This window comes from Populus euphratica, unplaced genomic scaffold (genome assembly GCF_000495115.2).
Source record: "Populus euphratica unplaced genomic scaffold, PopEup_1.0 scaffold407.1, whole genome shotgun sequence".
Lineage (NCBI taxonomy): Eukaryota > Viridiplantae > Streptophyta > Magnoliopsida > Malpighiales > Salicaceae > Populus > Populus euphratica.
Genome location: NW_011500293.1, coordinates 48,094 through 65,974, shown reverse-complemented (window position 1 = coordinate 65,974; position 17,881 = coordinate 48,094). Strand labels below are relative to the sequence as shown.

General features: G+C 32.9%; 1 protein-coding gene across 1 annotated transcript; it reads left to right on the top strand.

Moving 5' to 3' along the window:
- The first annotated feature begins 1,169 nt into the window (after positions 1-1,169).
- Positions 1,170-12,343, top strand: LOC105113280 (protein ROOT HAIR DEFECTIVE 3-like). The gene is given in 25 exon segments (XM_011009384.1): positions 1,170-1,321; positions 2,264-2,413; positions 2,840-2,906; positions 3,018-3,042; positions 3,044-3,121; positions 3,922-3,992; positions 4,099-4,162; positions 4,248-4,313; positions 4,404-4,451; positions 4,528-4,590; positions 4,701-4,757; positions 5,131-5,289; positions 5,467-5,535; positions 5,664-5,755; positions 6,002-6,080; positions 7,070-7,235; positions 7,504-7,628; positions 9,123-9,385; positions 9,473-9,569; positions 9,660-9,824; positions 10,417-10,521; positions 11,090-11,184; positions 11,275-11,371; positions 11,562-11,930; positions 11,981-12,343. Coding segments are annotated over 24 exon segments (2,442 nt in total). The 5' UTR covers positions 1,170-1,317; the 3' UTR covers positions 11,799-11,930; positions 11,981-12,343.
- The last annotated feature ends 5,538 nt before the right edge of the window (positions 12,344-17,881 follow it).

Below are 17,881 nucleotides of genomic sequence, written 5' to 3'. Positions count from 1 at the left end.
AATATCTCTAAATAATATAAATATTTTTAAAAAATAATTATAATTGAAACTCAAGTAATTAACTTAACTAAAATAAGCTAAAATTAATTCAAATAACATCAATAAAAAATATAATGATAATAAATAAATTAAAAAATTAACAAAAAAAAAGATATAAAAAATACAAGGTTAGCATATAAATTTTTATTTTGGTCACGATCCTAAAATAATGATATCAAATACAAACTAAATAAAAATATAAAATTTAATTACTAAACATCTTAATATTAAAATACAAAACCAAAAAAATCAAATTATCTTCAATTAATCTTATAATGACTCGTCAATCATGTGGAAAAAACTATATTATCTTCAATTTCAAGTCATCAATCGGAAAAAAACTATATTATCTTCAATTTCAAGTTTATTGATTTTTTTTTCAAATGACAAAATAATAATTATACTATTATGATGAATATTCTCAATGCCAATCATTTTTTTTTTAACATGGATTGAATCCAATTAAAAAATTATATGAATAGTTTTATGAAATAGTTGTTTAGTTTTATTTATTTATTTATTTAAGAAAAATACCCACTTAAAATATATTTTCATTTATAGTCATTAAATGCATTAATACAAATTTCATGATCATGCAATGCAACCCACATATAAGATAAACAAATTCTAAAAAAAATAAAAAATTATGTTTAATAAAAATATAACATAATAAAAATATGTTAAAAAACAATAATATATATATATATATATATATATATTATGTCAATTTTGTTTTCTGACCCCAAGGAGATTATTTGAGAGTGATTTTTAATCTATTTTTTATTAAAATTTAATTTTTTAGTATTTTTTAATTATTTTAATGTAGTTATACCAAAAATAATTTTTTTAAAATAAAAAAAATATTATTTTAAAATAAAAAATTCTTAAAAATAACAACTATTACACTTTCATTCACCTTCTAAGAAAAATCCAATTTGTGTTATCAGAAAAAAAGAAGAAGCAGTCTCGTCTTCTATTTTTAACCTTCTTACCGAAGCCTAATTTTTTAATTCCCTTTACATCCTCCTTGTTTTTCATCTTCTTGTTTTTGTTTTGTTTTGTTTTTTTTTTTTTAATTTTAATATTTAAAATTAAGGGGAAAAGAATTAAAAGGGACAGTCAAAGGCCACTTCATTGAAAACCATCAAAAGAGCGCATCAGAACCAGAGGAATGCTCGAAAAAGGAAAAGAAAACTCTGAGGTCTCACTTTTCTCTCTGCTTTCTCTATTGAACATCCGTTTCAGGTCAAATTGAGCTCTCCATTCGATCCAATTCAAATGAGTAATCTATCAATCTCTCTCTCTATCCCTTTTATTTGATCACACACCGTCAATCTCCCTAACGTTTTCTCCTATTAATAATAGCTGATAAATTATTAAAATTACTACTACTACTACTATCATCATCATCATCATCTATCTGATTGGTTTCAACTGTAATTGATTTCTTATGCGTTTTGTCGGTTCAATTTATGACTGTTTATTGTTTTTATCTTTTTTTTTTCGGTTTCTGCTTGTTGCTGTTACATATGTCGAATTTAGTTAGCGTGCATTTTTTTTTTATTTTTTTGAAGGGGTGAATTCGATCCAATTTGATTCAGTTTCTGGAGTTTTAAGAGACGTTGTGATTGCAGATTGATAATATGAGTTTTTGGGTAGCTATGGAACTTGGATCATGATTTTATGGTTTGGCTGATGACAAAAAATGTGGGAAAAGAGGATAATTTTGAGATTCTGAAAGTGTTGATTTTTTTTTTTTAATTTGTGGACAAGGACCATGAGTTAATAGGACTAACGTAAATGAGTGTTTTTGATATGAAATTCAATCTGAAAATGCCATTCAATACAAGATTGTGACTCTTTATTTTTCCCCTGCCTGTTTGTCTTCTCACCTTTTCTTGGCGACTGAACCAAGGACTGATAAATTCTTTGAACTAGGTGGTTTAGAATGACCTTTATTTAAAAAACCTCAGCTTGATGTCTTTAAGAATTCTTGGTTTTGAATTGTATGAAGATTCATGTATGCTATGCTTGTCGTCATCATTAACTACAATAGAAAACTTGCGCAGATTGATATGGTGTGGGACTTTTGAGCCTAGCTTGTGCTGTTATTTAGTAATCCTGTTTTAAAGGTTTTACCTGCATGTGTATTTAAATTAAGATATGTAATCTGGAGTCTATAATTTTCATTTCCAAACTAATGTGTGTAACTTCTGATTTCCAGAAAAGAGTGATGGTTGTTGTTCTACTCACCTGATTGATGGAGATGGTACATTTAATGATACCGGATTAGAACATTTTATCAAGGAGGTGAAATTGGGGGAACGTGGCTTGTCATATGCTGTAGTCTCCATTATGGGCCCGCAAAGTAGTGGTATGCACTTTTTCAACGATATGTTAACCTTTGGTTTATTCTTCGTTGGTGTTGCTTATTTCAATTGGTTATAAGATTTTCATGCTGTGATTTGATTTACCATATCGCTTTACACTAGAAGTTAGAACTTATGATTCGTCTTGCAAAGAAGTAAAGGAAAGGTTTTGATTGGAGACTTGTGCTGCACTTTTTGGAACATGATCAACCTGGAATAATTAACAGTGAAAGGCATAGATGGTATTGTTAATGTGAATTTGAACTTTGTTCTATCTAGTTTTACAAAAGCTGTCTCTGGTTCTAGTTCAATTCAAGTTCCACTCCTTTTCCAATTTATATTTGCTAGAAATAAGTGATACTGATAATTTACTTCTGCCATACGGCTATGTTGTTTGAAGAGTTTGACATTGTTTTCTATGGAATGGACAGGGAAGAGTACGCTATTGAATAATTTGTTTGGTACCAACTTTAGAGAGATGGATGCTTTTAAAGGAAGGCACGTTCTTGCATTGGTCTCCAATTGGATGATCTTTTATAGCACTTTTTTTCTTGAACGTGGAAAGCTCTTTGGAATTGAGAAAGCCTGATAGGTTCCATTTCTTTTCAGGTCTCAAACCACTAGGGGAATTTGGATTGGCTAGATGTGCTGGTATTGAACCTTGTACTCTTGTAATGGATTTGGAAGGAACTGATGGAAGAGAACGCGGAGAGGTGCCTTTATTATCGGTTTTTGAAATAACTTTACATAAATCTCTCTCTCTCTCTCTCTCTCTCTCTATATATATATATATATATATAAAGTCTTGTGAGTTTTTTAGTTCTCTGTGATCCTTTTATACCTTGTTTAAAATGTAAATTCATTCTGTATTGCTCAGGTATGTTCTATAATTGGTCATGTTATGTTACCTTCTTAGATATTGAACTCTATCCCTCTGCTCCACATTCAAAACTTCTTTCATCATAGAATTAGTAAATTACTTTAACAAAAAATTGCTATGAAATTCTGAATCAGACAATCTGTAGATGATGGTGATTCTCATCTAGAACCTGCTTTGGCTCCCTTTTTAGTCATGAAGGCATCCTTGAGCTGCCTTCTTTGATTTTTTTGATGATTTATGAACATACGTCTCCCCAGTAGTCTACCAAAATGGTTTGTTGGGCATGGTTAGTAATTGACTTCATGCAGATATATAATTTGGAGCTGGTTGATTAAATTTTTTTCAATGTGGAACTGAAAATGCTGAGTACTACAATGGTAAAAATATTTTATATAGACCCTTATTGGATGTAAGTGACAATCCTCAAATCAAGGGTCAGAGAAATGGGTAGGATGGAAAGTTGTCCTTTTGTTATATATTAGCAAAAACTATCCCATATATTGACTACCATTGAGAGAAATTGCACATTAGCGGGTCTTTCCTGAAAGTGTTTTTTCTTCCCTTGAAGCACAAAATGGATCAGTATATTGGTGTTTGCTTTCTCTTATCTAGTGTTCTTCATTTCCTTTTTAGGATGATACAGCATTTGAGAAACAAAGTGCTCTTTTTGCCCTTGCTGTCTCAGATATAGTATTGATCAACATGTAAGATCTCTGTCTTGCACTGGACCTGACTTTTCACTTTTTTTTTTATAATGTTTTGGTTTTCCGTAATTTGTATACATAACCTATCTAAGAAATATTTATTTAGGTGGTGTCATGATATTGGTCGTGAGCAAGCTGCAAATAAGCTGCTTTTAAAGACTGTGTTTCAGGTAAACTTGTTTTGTCTGCAAACCTTCAACATGGATTTTTTAAAGTTTCCATGGTTTTGAACTTGATGGGTTTGTTTTCTCTCAGGTCATGATGCGATTATTCAGTCCTCGCAAAACAACTTTGATGTTTGTGATACGTGACAAGACAAGGGTGTGTTCCTCTCTCTTTAATGCTAATTAATGTTGTGGCTTGACTGTGCTTTTCTTTGTGTCAATTGTGTTGATCTTTGGCTGTTTACAGACACCTCTGGAGAATTTAGAACCTGTGCTAAGAGAAGACATTCAGAAAGTAAATGGAACCGTGCTTCCCTTCATATTTATTGAATTAAGGTATTGCCTTTAACCTTTTCCTCTTTTAACTGCAGATATGGGATTCTGTTCCCAAACCAGAAGCTCTCAAGGAAACTCCATTGAGTGAATTTTTTAATGTGAGATGTCATGTTTTTGTCTGAATTTATTTTGAAATGTCCTTTTCTAGAAGGTGGAAATGTGGAAGATTGATATTGACTTTGTGATATTTCTGATACATGATTGGCAGGTTGAAGTTGTTGCTCTTTCTAGTTATGAAGAAAAGGAAGAGCAATTCAAGGAGCAGGTAGGAAAAATATTTTTCTTGTGATCCTTACGCAATATCACAATACTGGACATCTTGTTATGTTCGCTTGCTTTTCTAAAATTTATTCTTGAAGAAAGAAGGATCCTGGGCATCTGATTTTCCCCCCTTGTTCCTCACTGTCTTTAGTGTTGCGTCCAAATTAAATGGATGTTAGTATTCAACCATTCCATTTCAAAGTCCTTCCATTGTCCCCAAGATTTAAATGTATCAAAATCCTTCCATTGTCTCCAATATTTAAATGGATCAAACTCCTAGTTGCCTATCATCTAGATTCTATTTTGTGATCTAAACATCAAGCTAGAACTTAGCTAGCATAACTTGTTATTTGATAGACTTCTTCCTGTCAATGAAGGTTGCTACTTTGAGGCAGCGATTCTTCCATTCTATTGCACCTGGTGGGCTTGCTGGAGATCGGCGGGGTGTAGTTCCTGCTTCAGGTTTCTCTTTCAGTGCACAGGAAATCTGGAAAGTTATTAAGGAGAATAAGGACCTTGACCTTCCTGCTCACAAGGTAATTTTGGAATATTTACTTAGCAGAGGCTTAAAGTGCATCCACGTTTTGTTAATATTATATATGATCTCCATATTCCTGACCACAAGTTAGTTTTGTGAATATTTACTTAGCAGGGGATTAGGTTAAGACATCCACATTTTGTTAATTGCATTTGCGATCCCCATATTCTTGCAGGTCATGGTTGCTACTGTACGCTGTGAAGAAATTGCCAATGAAAAATATAGTATTTTTGCTGCAAATGAGGTATATGGTTATATTGTATTCTGTTTTTTCTATCTTCCTTTCTCATTTCTACTTATCTCTAGATTTTGCCAAAGTGGCAAGTCTAAGCCTTGACACTGACCAAATAGGGTTTATTATATCTCCCGCAGGAGTGGTGTCAAATGGAAGAGGCTGTGCAATCAGATCCAGTCTCTGGATTTGGAAAGAAGCTTAGTGCAATTCTAAATTTTACTTTGTCTGAGTAAGTGTTTTTTCTCATTGTGTTATATAGAAATTTACAGTGGCTCTGCTACTGATGTTTTTTGGTCTGGGGATCACTTATTTTAAGTTCAAAGGTAGTTCTGCTTCATCTTTTGCTGCATCTTCAATTTTCTCTACTCTGTTATTATCTGGGAACCTTCTATTCAGTACTTGTTTTATGACTTAAATATCCTTTTAAAAATTTTATTTATTTGGTTAGCTTCAATAATGGCTTATCTAATTCTAGGTATGATGCAGAAGCTATCTATTTTGATGGAGGAGTAAGATCTGCAAAGCGAAAGCAGCTTGAGGAAAAATTGCTACAAGTAATCAATCATTTAAGATGTTCTTTATTAAATTTATTGTAGTTTTTTTGATTTGTGAAGAATGAGATATTGCCATAAAATTGAGAACTTAGGATATTGATTATTGAATTACAGTCAATGCCTGTCCATGTGGGACCGAATGCATGTTGATGTTGATATTTAAGTTAGTATTCTTTTGATTGAGTATAAATTTATAGCATGATCCTTTTATAGTTAAGGGAAATGGTCCCCAATAGTTACATTTATATTGGAACCAGATTCAAACTAATTTACATTAGCGCTCAGTTAATTTGAGCTGTATATTAGAATGCACGGAGGGAAAACCTTTAATGCCAATGCATGTGACTGCATAGGGACCACCAAAGGTCACTGGAGTAGTCCTTAGGGCATGACATTGAACCTTTTTATGCAATTGCTCTCTTATTACATTGAATCATTCAACTCAAAAAAAGTCAAGCTAGTTGTCAAGAAGGCCTATATATCATGTCAAGTTATTCCTTATGGCAGTGAATGTTGTGCGCTAAGAGCTGCTTGCACGTTAGAACATTGGATGTGTGAAATGCGAAGTATGATCTATAAGTGTACTGGGAGGAAGGTAGTGATGCACCTGATTGAGGTAAATTGAGGGAGTGCTGTTATAGTATGGCCATGCATAGATCTACAAAGGCATTGGTGTATAATGGTGATTGGCTTGAATTCCTTGGATTAAAGAAGGGATGGATAAAAAATGATGTGGGCTGAAGAGGTGAAAGTTGAACGAGGATATGGTATTAAAAACTATTAAAGCTTGTTTGTTCTCTTAACATAATGGATAATAACTTCCTTATTGCCCGCTTAATTAATTTGGTCTGAGGTTTGTTTCAGTTAGTGCTGATTTGAATGTCTGTCTTCTGCAGTATTTGTAGCAATTTCAACTGTTTTTCATATCAAGCTTGATATCAAATTTACAAATAACAAATCTGATTAGTTTTCTTCTTGTTGTTTGGTAGCTTATCCAACCAGCACATCAATCCATGTTGGGTCATTTAAGGTCTGGAACTCTTGAGAATTTCAAGGAAGCATTTGAGAAAGCTTTGAATGCAGGGGAAGGGTTTTCTTTGGCAGCTGTAACTTGCACTCAGAATTACATTGCTCAATTTGATGAAGGGCATGCAGGTAAGCCTAAGTGACTCAAACTCCTCTTGCCATTTGATTATTAGCTTGAATGATGTAGAAACAAGGCTTAGAAAACAAATCTTCCAAAGAAATAAACTTTAGCTCTCTTTATGTTTGAGGGGAAAAATATTGAATTGACTGTCACATGACTAAAAGCATAAGGATGGAATGATCAGCTATTTGGTTCTTCCATGTAACTGTTGAAAAATTAGCTTTACTGACTGGGTTCACTAAAGTATATCTTCTCGTTGATATATTCTAATCACAGATGCTGTTATTGAACAAGCAAACTGGGACACATCTAAAGTGAGGGATAAGCTTTGTCGTGATATAGATGCACATATTACTTCTGTCTGTGAGGCCAAACTCTCTGAACTTACTTCATCATTTGAGGTACAATATTCTAGGAGTTGCTTTTCTTGCTTCTTTGTGTGCCAGCCTCATTCTGTGACTGTTACTTCATCATTTGAGGTACAATATTCTATGAGTTGCTTTTCTTGCTTCTGTGTGTGCCAGCTTCATTCTGTGACTGTCTTCAATTGAAGATAAGTTAAGATTCTTGAGAAGCTGCTGGGAAAGAGTGGAAATCTTAAAACTAATATGAAGAAATGCTTAGGGAATTTAGTTGTGTTTGAAGTGTATATCAGATTTGTTTGAATTGTCCCTACCTTTCAACTAGGCTTTCATTATATATAGGAAAAGTAGTGCTGTTGTGCTGTACATAGTAATTACAAAGAGGAAATCTAGGAAGCTAAATATAGTAAGGTAAATTTCCTATTTAAGCATTTACAGCTGTGTGCTTGACTTCAGCCTTTTTATTGACATCCCCCCTCAAATTGATGCGGGCTTATCCATAAGCATCAATTTGGTCGTAAGAAAATGATGACGTTGTCGTGTGAGAGTCTTGGTAAAAACATCAGCCACCTGAAGGTTGCTGGACACATGTGGAAGTGATATAGTTTGAGCTGCAAAGGCATCACGAATGAAGTGGCAGTCCACCTCAATATGCTTCGTGCGCTCATGGAAGATAGGATTGGCGGTAATGTGTATAGCACTTGTATTATCGGCAAAAAGAGGAGTAGGAGCGCACTGCTGAAAACCAAGCTCAGCAAGGAGCCCGTGGAGCCAGATGATTTCGGAACAAGCTTGGGACATAGCCCTGTATTCAGACTCAGTAGAAGACTTGGAAACACGGTCTTGTTTCTTGCTCTTCCAGGAAATAAGTGCAGGGCCAAGGAACATACACCAACCAGTAGTTGAACGCCGAGTGTCAGAACACCCGGCATAATCAGCATCACTATAAGCAATAAGATTAAGAGAAGTACCAGCAGGATAGCAAAGTCCTCTTTGAATTGTGCCATGAACATAACGAATTATTCTTTTAACAGCAGCCATATGGAGGTGCCTCGGAGAAGCCATGAATTGACTAACCTGTTGTACTGCATAAGAGATATCAGGTCTAGTGTTTGTAAGATAGATCAAGCTGCCCACGAGTGTACGATATGCTGCCGGGTCTGATAATAAATCACCCTCATCTTTGCATAGCTTGAGATTAATTTCCATTGGAGTATCAAGGGGTGGCGAATTCTGGAGACCAGCAGCTGTCACCAAGTCCATGGCATACTTGTGTTGGGATAAAAATATGCCATGTGAACCAGCATGAATCTCTAGACCAAGAAAATATGTTAGTGTAGTCTTTGCAGGTCAATAATTTTCATGTTTGTCACTTTGTTTCACACATTATGGATTTTATATGTTGTGAAACCTTGTTAGAGGCTGACTTATTATTAAAAAAGTTGAGAATGATTGATGACAGTGGTTGCATGGTTCAGACTTGCACACCAAAAATTTTATACATGCTAAAAAGAATTCTTGGACCACCTGCAGGTTAAGCTAAATGAGGCATTATTAGGAACTGTGGGAGCTCTTTTAGATGGAGCTACTAGTGAGACATGGCCAGCCATAAAAAAACTTCTGCAGCGTGAGACAGAATCAGCTGTTGCTGGGATCTCTAATGCACTCTCTGGTTTTGACATGGACAAACAATCCAAGGTCAAAATACTTACAAGTTTGGAGAATTATGCAAAAGGTGTAGTTGAGGCAAAAGCAAGGGAAGAAGCTGGAAGTGTCCTGATCCTTATGAAAGAAAGGTACCAACCCCTTGCATTTTTCCAATTAAGTTATTTTTATTGTTTCATATCCATCTTTTGGAGTGTGAACGTAAACTTTTCATGCAGGTTTTCAATATTGTTTAGCCATGACTCTGATTCAATGCCAAGGGTTTGGACTGGAAAGGAAGACATTCGAGCAATTACCAAAACTGCTTGCTCTGCAGTATGATGAATACATATGTCAGCAAATATTGAATCTTAAGTTTTGTTTTGCTTTCGGATGTCAACTAATCAATTTTTAAAACTTTTCCAGTCCTTGAAGTTGTTATCTGTAATGGCTGCAATCCGTCTGGATGATGATGTTGATAATATTGAGACTACACTATCATCTGCTTTGATGGATACAAAGAACAATGCTGCTGTTAAAGACAGAAGTATCACAACATCTGACCCTCTGGCATCAAGCTCTTGGGAAGAGGTGGCTTTTTCTTATTCCTGAGCCTTTTCCTGGTGCAGCCTATGATAAGATTTCTTTAATTATCCTTGTTACTATCATAGAAAGGGTACGTAATCAATTATTCAAGAAATGAATTTTTAGAGACCAAAATACTAGATCAGTTTTCTAGGATAAATTGTTTGGAACTTGGGAAATTTCTTTTAATTTTTTTGCTACTCTATGAACTTTTTTTTATCAATTTACAGATGGTGTTTGCATGAATTAGGTCTTCAATTCTAATTGGCTGTTTTTATGCTATTAATTTGATCAACAAATTTCCCTAATTCTGCATTTCCAGAACATAGTGGTGGGACTTGTGATTGTGGATCCCCTAGTGCACACATAGATATATAGCGCCACAAAGGTGTCTGCTATACCTATTTAGAAGATATTTGTTGGATATCTACAAATGCATCTCTTTGGGAATTGCATGATGGACATTATAACCACGTGCTGGCACCAGAGTATTAATCATTGCTTAAGATCTCTCCCTCTATTTGCATGTGCCGACGCTAGTGGCATCTTCTTCACCATAAAGCATGTTTTATACCTGGATTTGGTTTTTCTACTGCAGATTCCATCCTCAAGGACATTGATCACACCTGTCCAGTGCAAATCTTTGTGGAGGCAATTCAAGTCTGAGACAGAGCACGCTGTCACCCAGGCCATTTCTGCTCAGGTACAGTATCCTTACATATATCATTATGTATGCAAATGTATTTTTATCTTTTTACATAGTGGTCAGATTACGATTGTCAACATATAGACAGAAAATAGTGCACTCTTCTCTTTGCACTTCTGTGCTTCATGTTTACTGAATTGTGCCTGGGACAAGGCTTGTCCAAAGAAATAAAATTTGAGATCCTAGTTCCAGCTGGTCAGTTGCATGAAATGCTGAACATTTAGTGATATCTGGATATTAAGAGTTTAGAGGTAGCAACATGCTACAGGATGTGGCTGGTGCAGTGCAAAAAATATACGACCAGGCTTCATATCATGGCCTTGGATAACTGTATAAACACCAAAATTGGAAATAAAGTATTGTCACTGTACTGAGCAATTTAATGGCTTTACATTCTGCTTTGCAGTCAAAACACTTATGGTGCTGCGTCGAGTGTTCTATGTGTCATAAATGTTACATTACTAATTCTTGGAATTCAATTATTGTGCCATTATGGTTGAGATAAATGGGTAAATGAACACACTGTTCGTGTGGATGCTTCATTGATTTATCCTTTGTTTTTTAGGAAGCCCACAAACGTAGTAACAACTGGTTACCACCCCCATGGGCAATCATTGCCTTGGTTGTGCTGGGATTTAACGAGTTTATGACTCTTTTGAGGTAACATGGCTGTGGAATTAATTTTTTCGGTGTTAGATTATATCCCTTGTTTGCTGATATTATTTACTTTGGCATTCTTTTTGGTGGCAGAAATCCTTTGTACGTGGGTGTTATCTTTGCCCTTTTTCTACTCATTAAAGCCCTATGGGTGCAGTTAGACATTTCAGGCGAATTCCGCAATGGTGCTGTAAGTGTCAAACCACTCTCATTTTTGGTCACTATTCCACGCACATCTTATTTTTAACAAATCCCTTTAACCCTTGAAACTAGCATCTTAATGGAGACCATCAAACTTTCCATACTAGCTTTTAAAATTTCATGCTTGTTCAAATTACTTGTGAGCGTGCTTTCTAAACCCGTGGTCGATATGCATACAGCTTCCTGGGCTTCTTTCTTTATCTACAAAGTTCCTTCCCACTATTATGAATCTTATCAGAAGACTAGCAGAGGGGCAGAAACCCATGACTACAGATCCTCGGAGAAACCCTGCTCTAGCATCAAAAATTTTTCAGAATGGATCAAGCTCGTTTAGTGATTCCTCATCAAGTGCTTCCTCTGGCATAACTTCGCCAAAAGAAGGGAATGAGTACTCGAGCACCTTAAAAGACGACTAGGTGAAAATAGCTATCTTATCACAAAGCATTCCTGCTCGCATTATTGTGGGTTGTTGCATGTGTGCATGCATGGTCCTCGATTTTCAACTCTGCAAGCATGTGAGAGGAACAGATTTTGAAGGCATGAATTTTTGTGCTAGTGCCGCATACAGTGAGAAAGCAAGCCCAGCCTCCAATTAGTCTGTGCTAGTGCCGCATACAGGGGGGGTTGGTTTATTGTGAGAAAGCAAGCCCAGCCTCCAATTAGTTCTTATGTCTGAAGCCGAAGTAAATAATTTTGTCCCGTGAGAATTGTAATGCTGTATATGCTTCCATTTTGCTTCTCTTTTTTTTTTTCTCTCCTATTTCAAAATTGGGGAAAAACCGAGGGCAGTGGATTTTGGAACAGGAAAACGAATATTGGTTTGCTGGATATGCGTTTTGCATCTTTTTATATATTATTTTGCATGGAAAGATCAGATCAGGTTAGTATCCTTCAGTTGATTCGGAAGTCGTTGGAATACGAAAATGGAGTGTTGCTAAAAAAAAAAAAAACTTTTTAATTACATCTGTTGTCCAATATAATTTTAAGGAAAAAGCAAAAAGAAAAGAAAGGCTATGCTCGTAGCCTAGGATGTCTAGCAAGGCAACGCCTGGGTTCTTGTCTTTTAAGAACCTCCAAAGTGGTTGTAATGATTAAAGCCTCAAAAAGATAGGTAATCGTTCTTCATTCGCTCGAAATTCAGCCATGGCGTCCAGCTGAAATCTCTTCATCATTGTCTTCAAATATTTTGGTCGTATGCAGAAATTTTTTTTCAATTTGGGGAATCTGATTTCCTGGTATTGGGAAACTGCCAGCCACCTAGTTTTTAGCCTGCGACAGCACCCTGCCTGCATTTATTGCATGGGCGGGTCATTTTCACACTTTTATAGTGGTGAAGGGCTGCTTTATTTTCTTCACCTTCTTTATTTAGCATCCTGTTGCCCCCCTCTCTCTCTCTCTCTTCAATCATGAGCTAATTGCCCCCCTCTCTCTCTCTCTTCAATCATGAGCTAATTTGTCCAAAACAATAATAATAATAATAATTACGTACCTGGCTGAGCTCTACTGGACCGCAGGACACGAAGACCATGGATGCCTTGACTTTGAGGAATTGTTTTTTAGTTAAACAACACGGCTTCAAGAAAATTAGCAGGGAATGATACAATTTGAAAAGTTTGAAATAGTATAGTTGGTAAAGAACTGGTATTAAAAATTGTGTTGGTTTAATAACTGTTATTATTGAGAATAATGGTTTAAATACAAATTATGATTCAAAATCATGGTTTTAATGTAATTATTATTTTTAATAGTGGTTTCCAGCAACTATAATTTAGAATTCTAGCTTATTAATAAAATCACAATTTTAAACCGTATTTATAGTATATTTATAAACATTCTTTTTTTTTACTCCATGGTCCCCATTATGAAAAGAAAAATACTCTAGAAATCAATAACAAACTCAAGAGAAAACATCTTTCAATTACGCAAAATACCATCCAACCCTTCACCAAAAAATTAAAATCATCTTTCTCTTATCTCATCGAGTATTTCTATTATTTTTTATTGTAAATTGCTAGCCTAAGCTTCTATGTCTAGCCTCTCTGTTGCCATAATTGGTGGAATTGCCACCTACATATTATAAAAATAAGGTAAAATATTAGCATTGTTTGTTAGTTTGAGGGTTTAATTATATAATTGATATATTTTATTTTTTGATTTAATTAGGTATTTGTGTTGTGTTTGATAATTAGATAATTTTAGGTTTTGAATATTGTAATTATGTGTTTTTAATATAATTGATGGGATTTATGGAATCAATTATGCTTGAATTAGAAAAATTAGAGTTTAAATTGATTATTAGGTTAGTTGTCATATTTAATTATATTGTTTGAATTGATATAAATTTAATTTTAATTGATGCAATTAGACTAGGGTTTGCTATAAGTTTTTGTAAAAAATATCATAATTGTAGATTTTATTCAATTGAGATCATTTTTTTATTTAATATTTAATTTTCATAATTTAATTTTTAATTGTAACATTATTCAATTGATTAGTTGTAAAAATTATATGTTGTAAAAATTATTGTAATTGAATTTTTGAAATTAATTATTGTTTTATTGGTATTATTATGGTCTATGTAATAGTAATTTGTGTTTGTATTGAATTGTGAGATAACAAACTTAAGAGAAAATATCCTCCAATCACCCAAAACACTGTCCAACCCTTTACCAAAATATCAGAATCATCTTCCCTTATCTCCATGAGTATTTCTACTATTTTTTTGTTGCGAGCTGACACGACTAAAAGATTGATGTCCCTTTCATAGCTCAGGTGTCGGTTATACCATACATTATGGGCTATGAAAGTGCCAAGCATTTGTTGTACCAAGTGTTATATAACATAAATCAAGATTAGTCATTTAACAAGCAAAGTATTAAAGAGTGAACAAGATAGCAAATATAAAACATGTTAGTATCAAACATTAAAGTCCATATTAAGTTTACATTATACTTATTCTTACACCATTAGTGTAACCTTTTCACCTTGACATAATTAACTTAGCTAGACATAATGAAAGAAAGCAAAATAGATAAACAAAATAAGAACATAAAAGTTAACTAAGTAAAGGAAAGGAAATGAAAGGCATAAACTTAATATTAATGAAAACAAAGCATAAAAAATACAAAGAGAGAAAGGAAGAGCATGATCTTGATCTGGAAATCAAGATGCCTAAATGCATGGCAAATGCCTCCTTTTATAGGCCAAAAATGGGAACTATTGATTTGATGACTAATTGATAAGTGGGTGACCAACTTTTGACTTGGTGACAATCCTTATCTTCTCTTGTCTGCCCAAAACGTCATTGATAACGTCAAAATTGGAGCCAGTTGTAAACATGAAAGTTGTAGGCAATTGTCTCAGCTTTCTTGTGTAAAAACTTCAGCTCATTTGGACTTCTAGAACTCTAGATATGGCCAAAATACCGAACAGTGCTCGGGCTGGAAGACAGATTCGGGCTTCTTTGTTGTTGCTACAATTTGGACTTGATAATGGCCTTTTTAGATCTTGGGCTCCATATGAAAGTTGTAGGCCTATGTCTTACCTTTCCATCCATATAAATTGGACCTAAATCTGAGATATATAGCTCTAGATATGACCCAATTACCGAACAGTGTTCCGGTTTGGATTGCACCGACATCTCTTTTCTAAGTTTGGCCATCTCTTTATCCTTGCAATTTAAGTTCTTCAAGTCATCAATCAATCCTTTCATTTATGTGATAGGCCTGCATTAAAAATAGATATTTACCATAAATTATAGGTATCTTATATTATTAGATACATTATTATAAAACATATTTTAGTTAAGGAGTTATTGATATTTCAAGTGCAAAATGATGATATAAAACCATGATAAAAATGCACTTTTAAGTACTAATCACGAGCCGCCAGCCAAAGCTTCTATGTCTAGCCTTTCTCTTGCCATAATAGGTGGAATTTCCACCTACACATCATAAACAAAGGTAAAACATTAGCATCTGTTAGTGTGATGGTTTAATTATAGAATTGATATATTTTGTTTTTTGATTTAATTAAGTATTTGTGTTGTGTTTGGTAATTAGATAATTTTAGGTTTTGAATGTTGCAATTATGTGTTTTAATATAATTGATAGGATTTATGGAATCAATTATGCTTGAATTAGAGAAATTAGAGTTTAAATTGATTATTAGGCTAGTTTTCATATTTAATTATATTGTTTGAATTGATATAAATTTAATTTTAATTGATGCAATTAGACTAGAGTTTGCTATAAGTTTTTGTTAAAAATATCATAATTGTAGATTTTATTCAATTGAGATTATTTTTTTATTTAATATTGAATTTTTATAATTTATTTTTTAATTGTAACATTATTCAATTGATTAGTTGTAAAAATTATATGTTGTAAAAATTATTGTAATTGAATTTTTGAAATTAATTATTGTTTTATTGTAATTATTATGGTCTACGTAATAACAATGTGTTTATATTGAATTGTGAGATAACAAACTCAAGAGAAAACATCCTTTGATTGCCTAAAACATTGTCCAACCCTTCATCAAAACACCAGAATCATCTTCCCCTTATCTCCATGAGTATTTCTACAAATTTTTTGTTGAAAATCGCCAACCCAAGCTTTTATGTCCAGCCTCTCTGTCGTCATAATCGGTAGAACTGCCAGCTACACATCACAAACAAAGGTAAAACATTAGCATTGTCTGTTAGTTTAATGGGTTTAATTATTAAATTGATATATTTTGTTTTTTGATATAATTAAGTATTTGTGTTGTGTTTGATAATTAGATTATTTTAGATTTTGAATGTTGCAATTGTGTGTTTTTAATATAATTGATGGGATTGATGGAATCAACAATACTTGAATTAATGAAATTAGAATTTAAATTGATTATTAGTTTAGTTGTCATATTTATTATATTATTTGAATTGATATAAATTTAATTTTGATTGATGCAATTAGACTAGAGTTTCCATTAAGTTTTTGTAAAAATTATCATAATTGTAGATTTTATTCAATTGAGATCATTTTCTTTTTATTTAATATTCAATTTTCATAATTTATTTTTTAATTGTAACATTATTCAATTGATCAGTTGTAAAAATTATTGTAATTGAATTTTTGAAATTAATTATTGTTTTATTGCTATTATTATGGTCTATATAATAATAATAATTTGTATTTATATTGAATTATGAGATAATTTATTTTTGATGAAATGAGTATTTTTATTTTACAGAATATGTTTTCAAACTTTTTTATATTGTGTTATGGTTATACTATTGTTCCTGCTATGAATGTTGTAATATTGTAACTATTTGTTATTTTTTATAGGCTAATTATCATGTTGATTTTGAAGTTATCTTACATATTATACATTTTCATACTTAGTTTATATAAACATGATTTAATATCGTTAATTAATAAATAAACATGAGAACAGGTTGTTTAAAATTTCAAATCAACCATTAACTACTTAAAAAATGTACATAAAAAAAAACTATCTTTAAAAAACAAATGCATTAATTTATTAATATAATTAACAAATAAAAATGATGTTAAAATAGCTTATGTTTCAATTATAGGTTTGAGGTTTGGTAATTTATGGTTTTGTTTGGCCATTGGTTGTGGTGGTTTAGACTCTGTAGTTTTGTTTGAACGTTGATTGTGGTCGTTTAGACATTATTTTATGTAAAATTTTAGGGTGGGCTATGCTATTTGACATAACCATTACTAATAATAGCAGTTGGTTAACAGTTGTAAACATCCGCTATTGTCATTAGCGGTTGTTTAATATAACCGCTATTATTATTAGTGGTTGTTAATATAATTGTGTTTTTCCAATAGCGGTTGAGTAAAAAATATGATATTTCCCAAATATTTTTCTCCCTTATGCTACTTCTTAATATTTTGATTAAACCATGCTAGTTTGATAAAAGACCCACTTTTGAGACCCCTCATCAAACAATCAAGGTCAGAATAGTGCTAAAAATTGTTGGTTAGATTCAAAACACTAATCATTCTTCACATGGAAGGGTGTCGAGTAAATCGTGCGTTATATGGATGTCCTTATTAGGATCAAATAATAATATTTTTTAGCACCGTTGGAGGTAGTGGGTGGGCGAGACCTAGCACCTTTAACATATCAATGACAGAATCGAGACATGATGTTTAGAGGGTGATTTATAATTTGTAAAACTAATGACCGATGGAAAAGTAATCATGTTCTAAAAAATCTAAATAGTTTATGAACAAAGTATATATATTGGATAATCGATTAATCTTTTGATTTTAGCATTCTAATCTCTTTTTTTTCATGGTGGCCGGTAGTTGGTACATGGTACATGATAGGCCATGGTAACTAGTGCCTGATACCTATAAAAAATCTTTTTTGATAGATTTAGAGACGGTTAGATGCTTAAATAAGCATAATTTTTTTAAAAAAGAAAATTATATTATAGAGAGAGATACTTTGAAAATAAATATGCAATAGTGATTAGTAC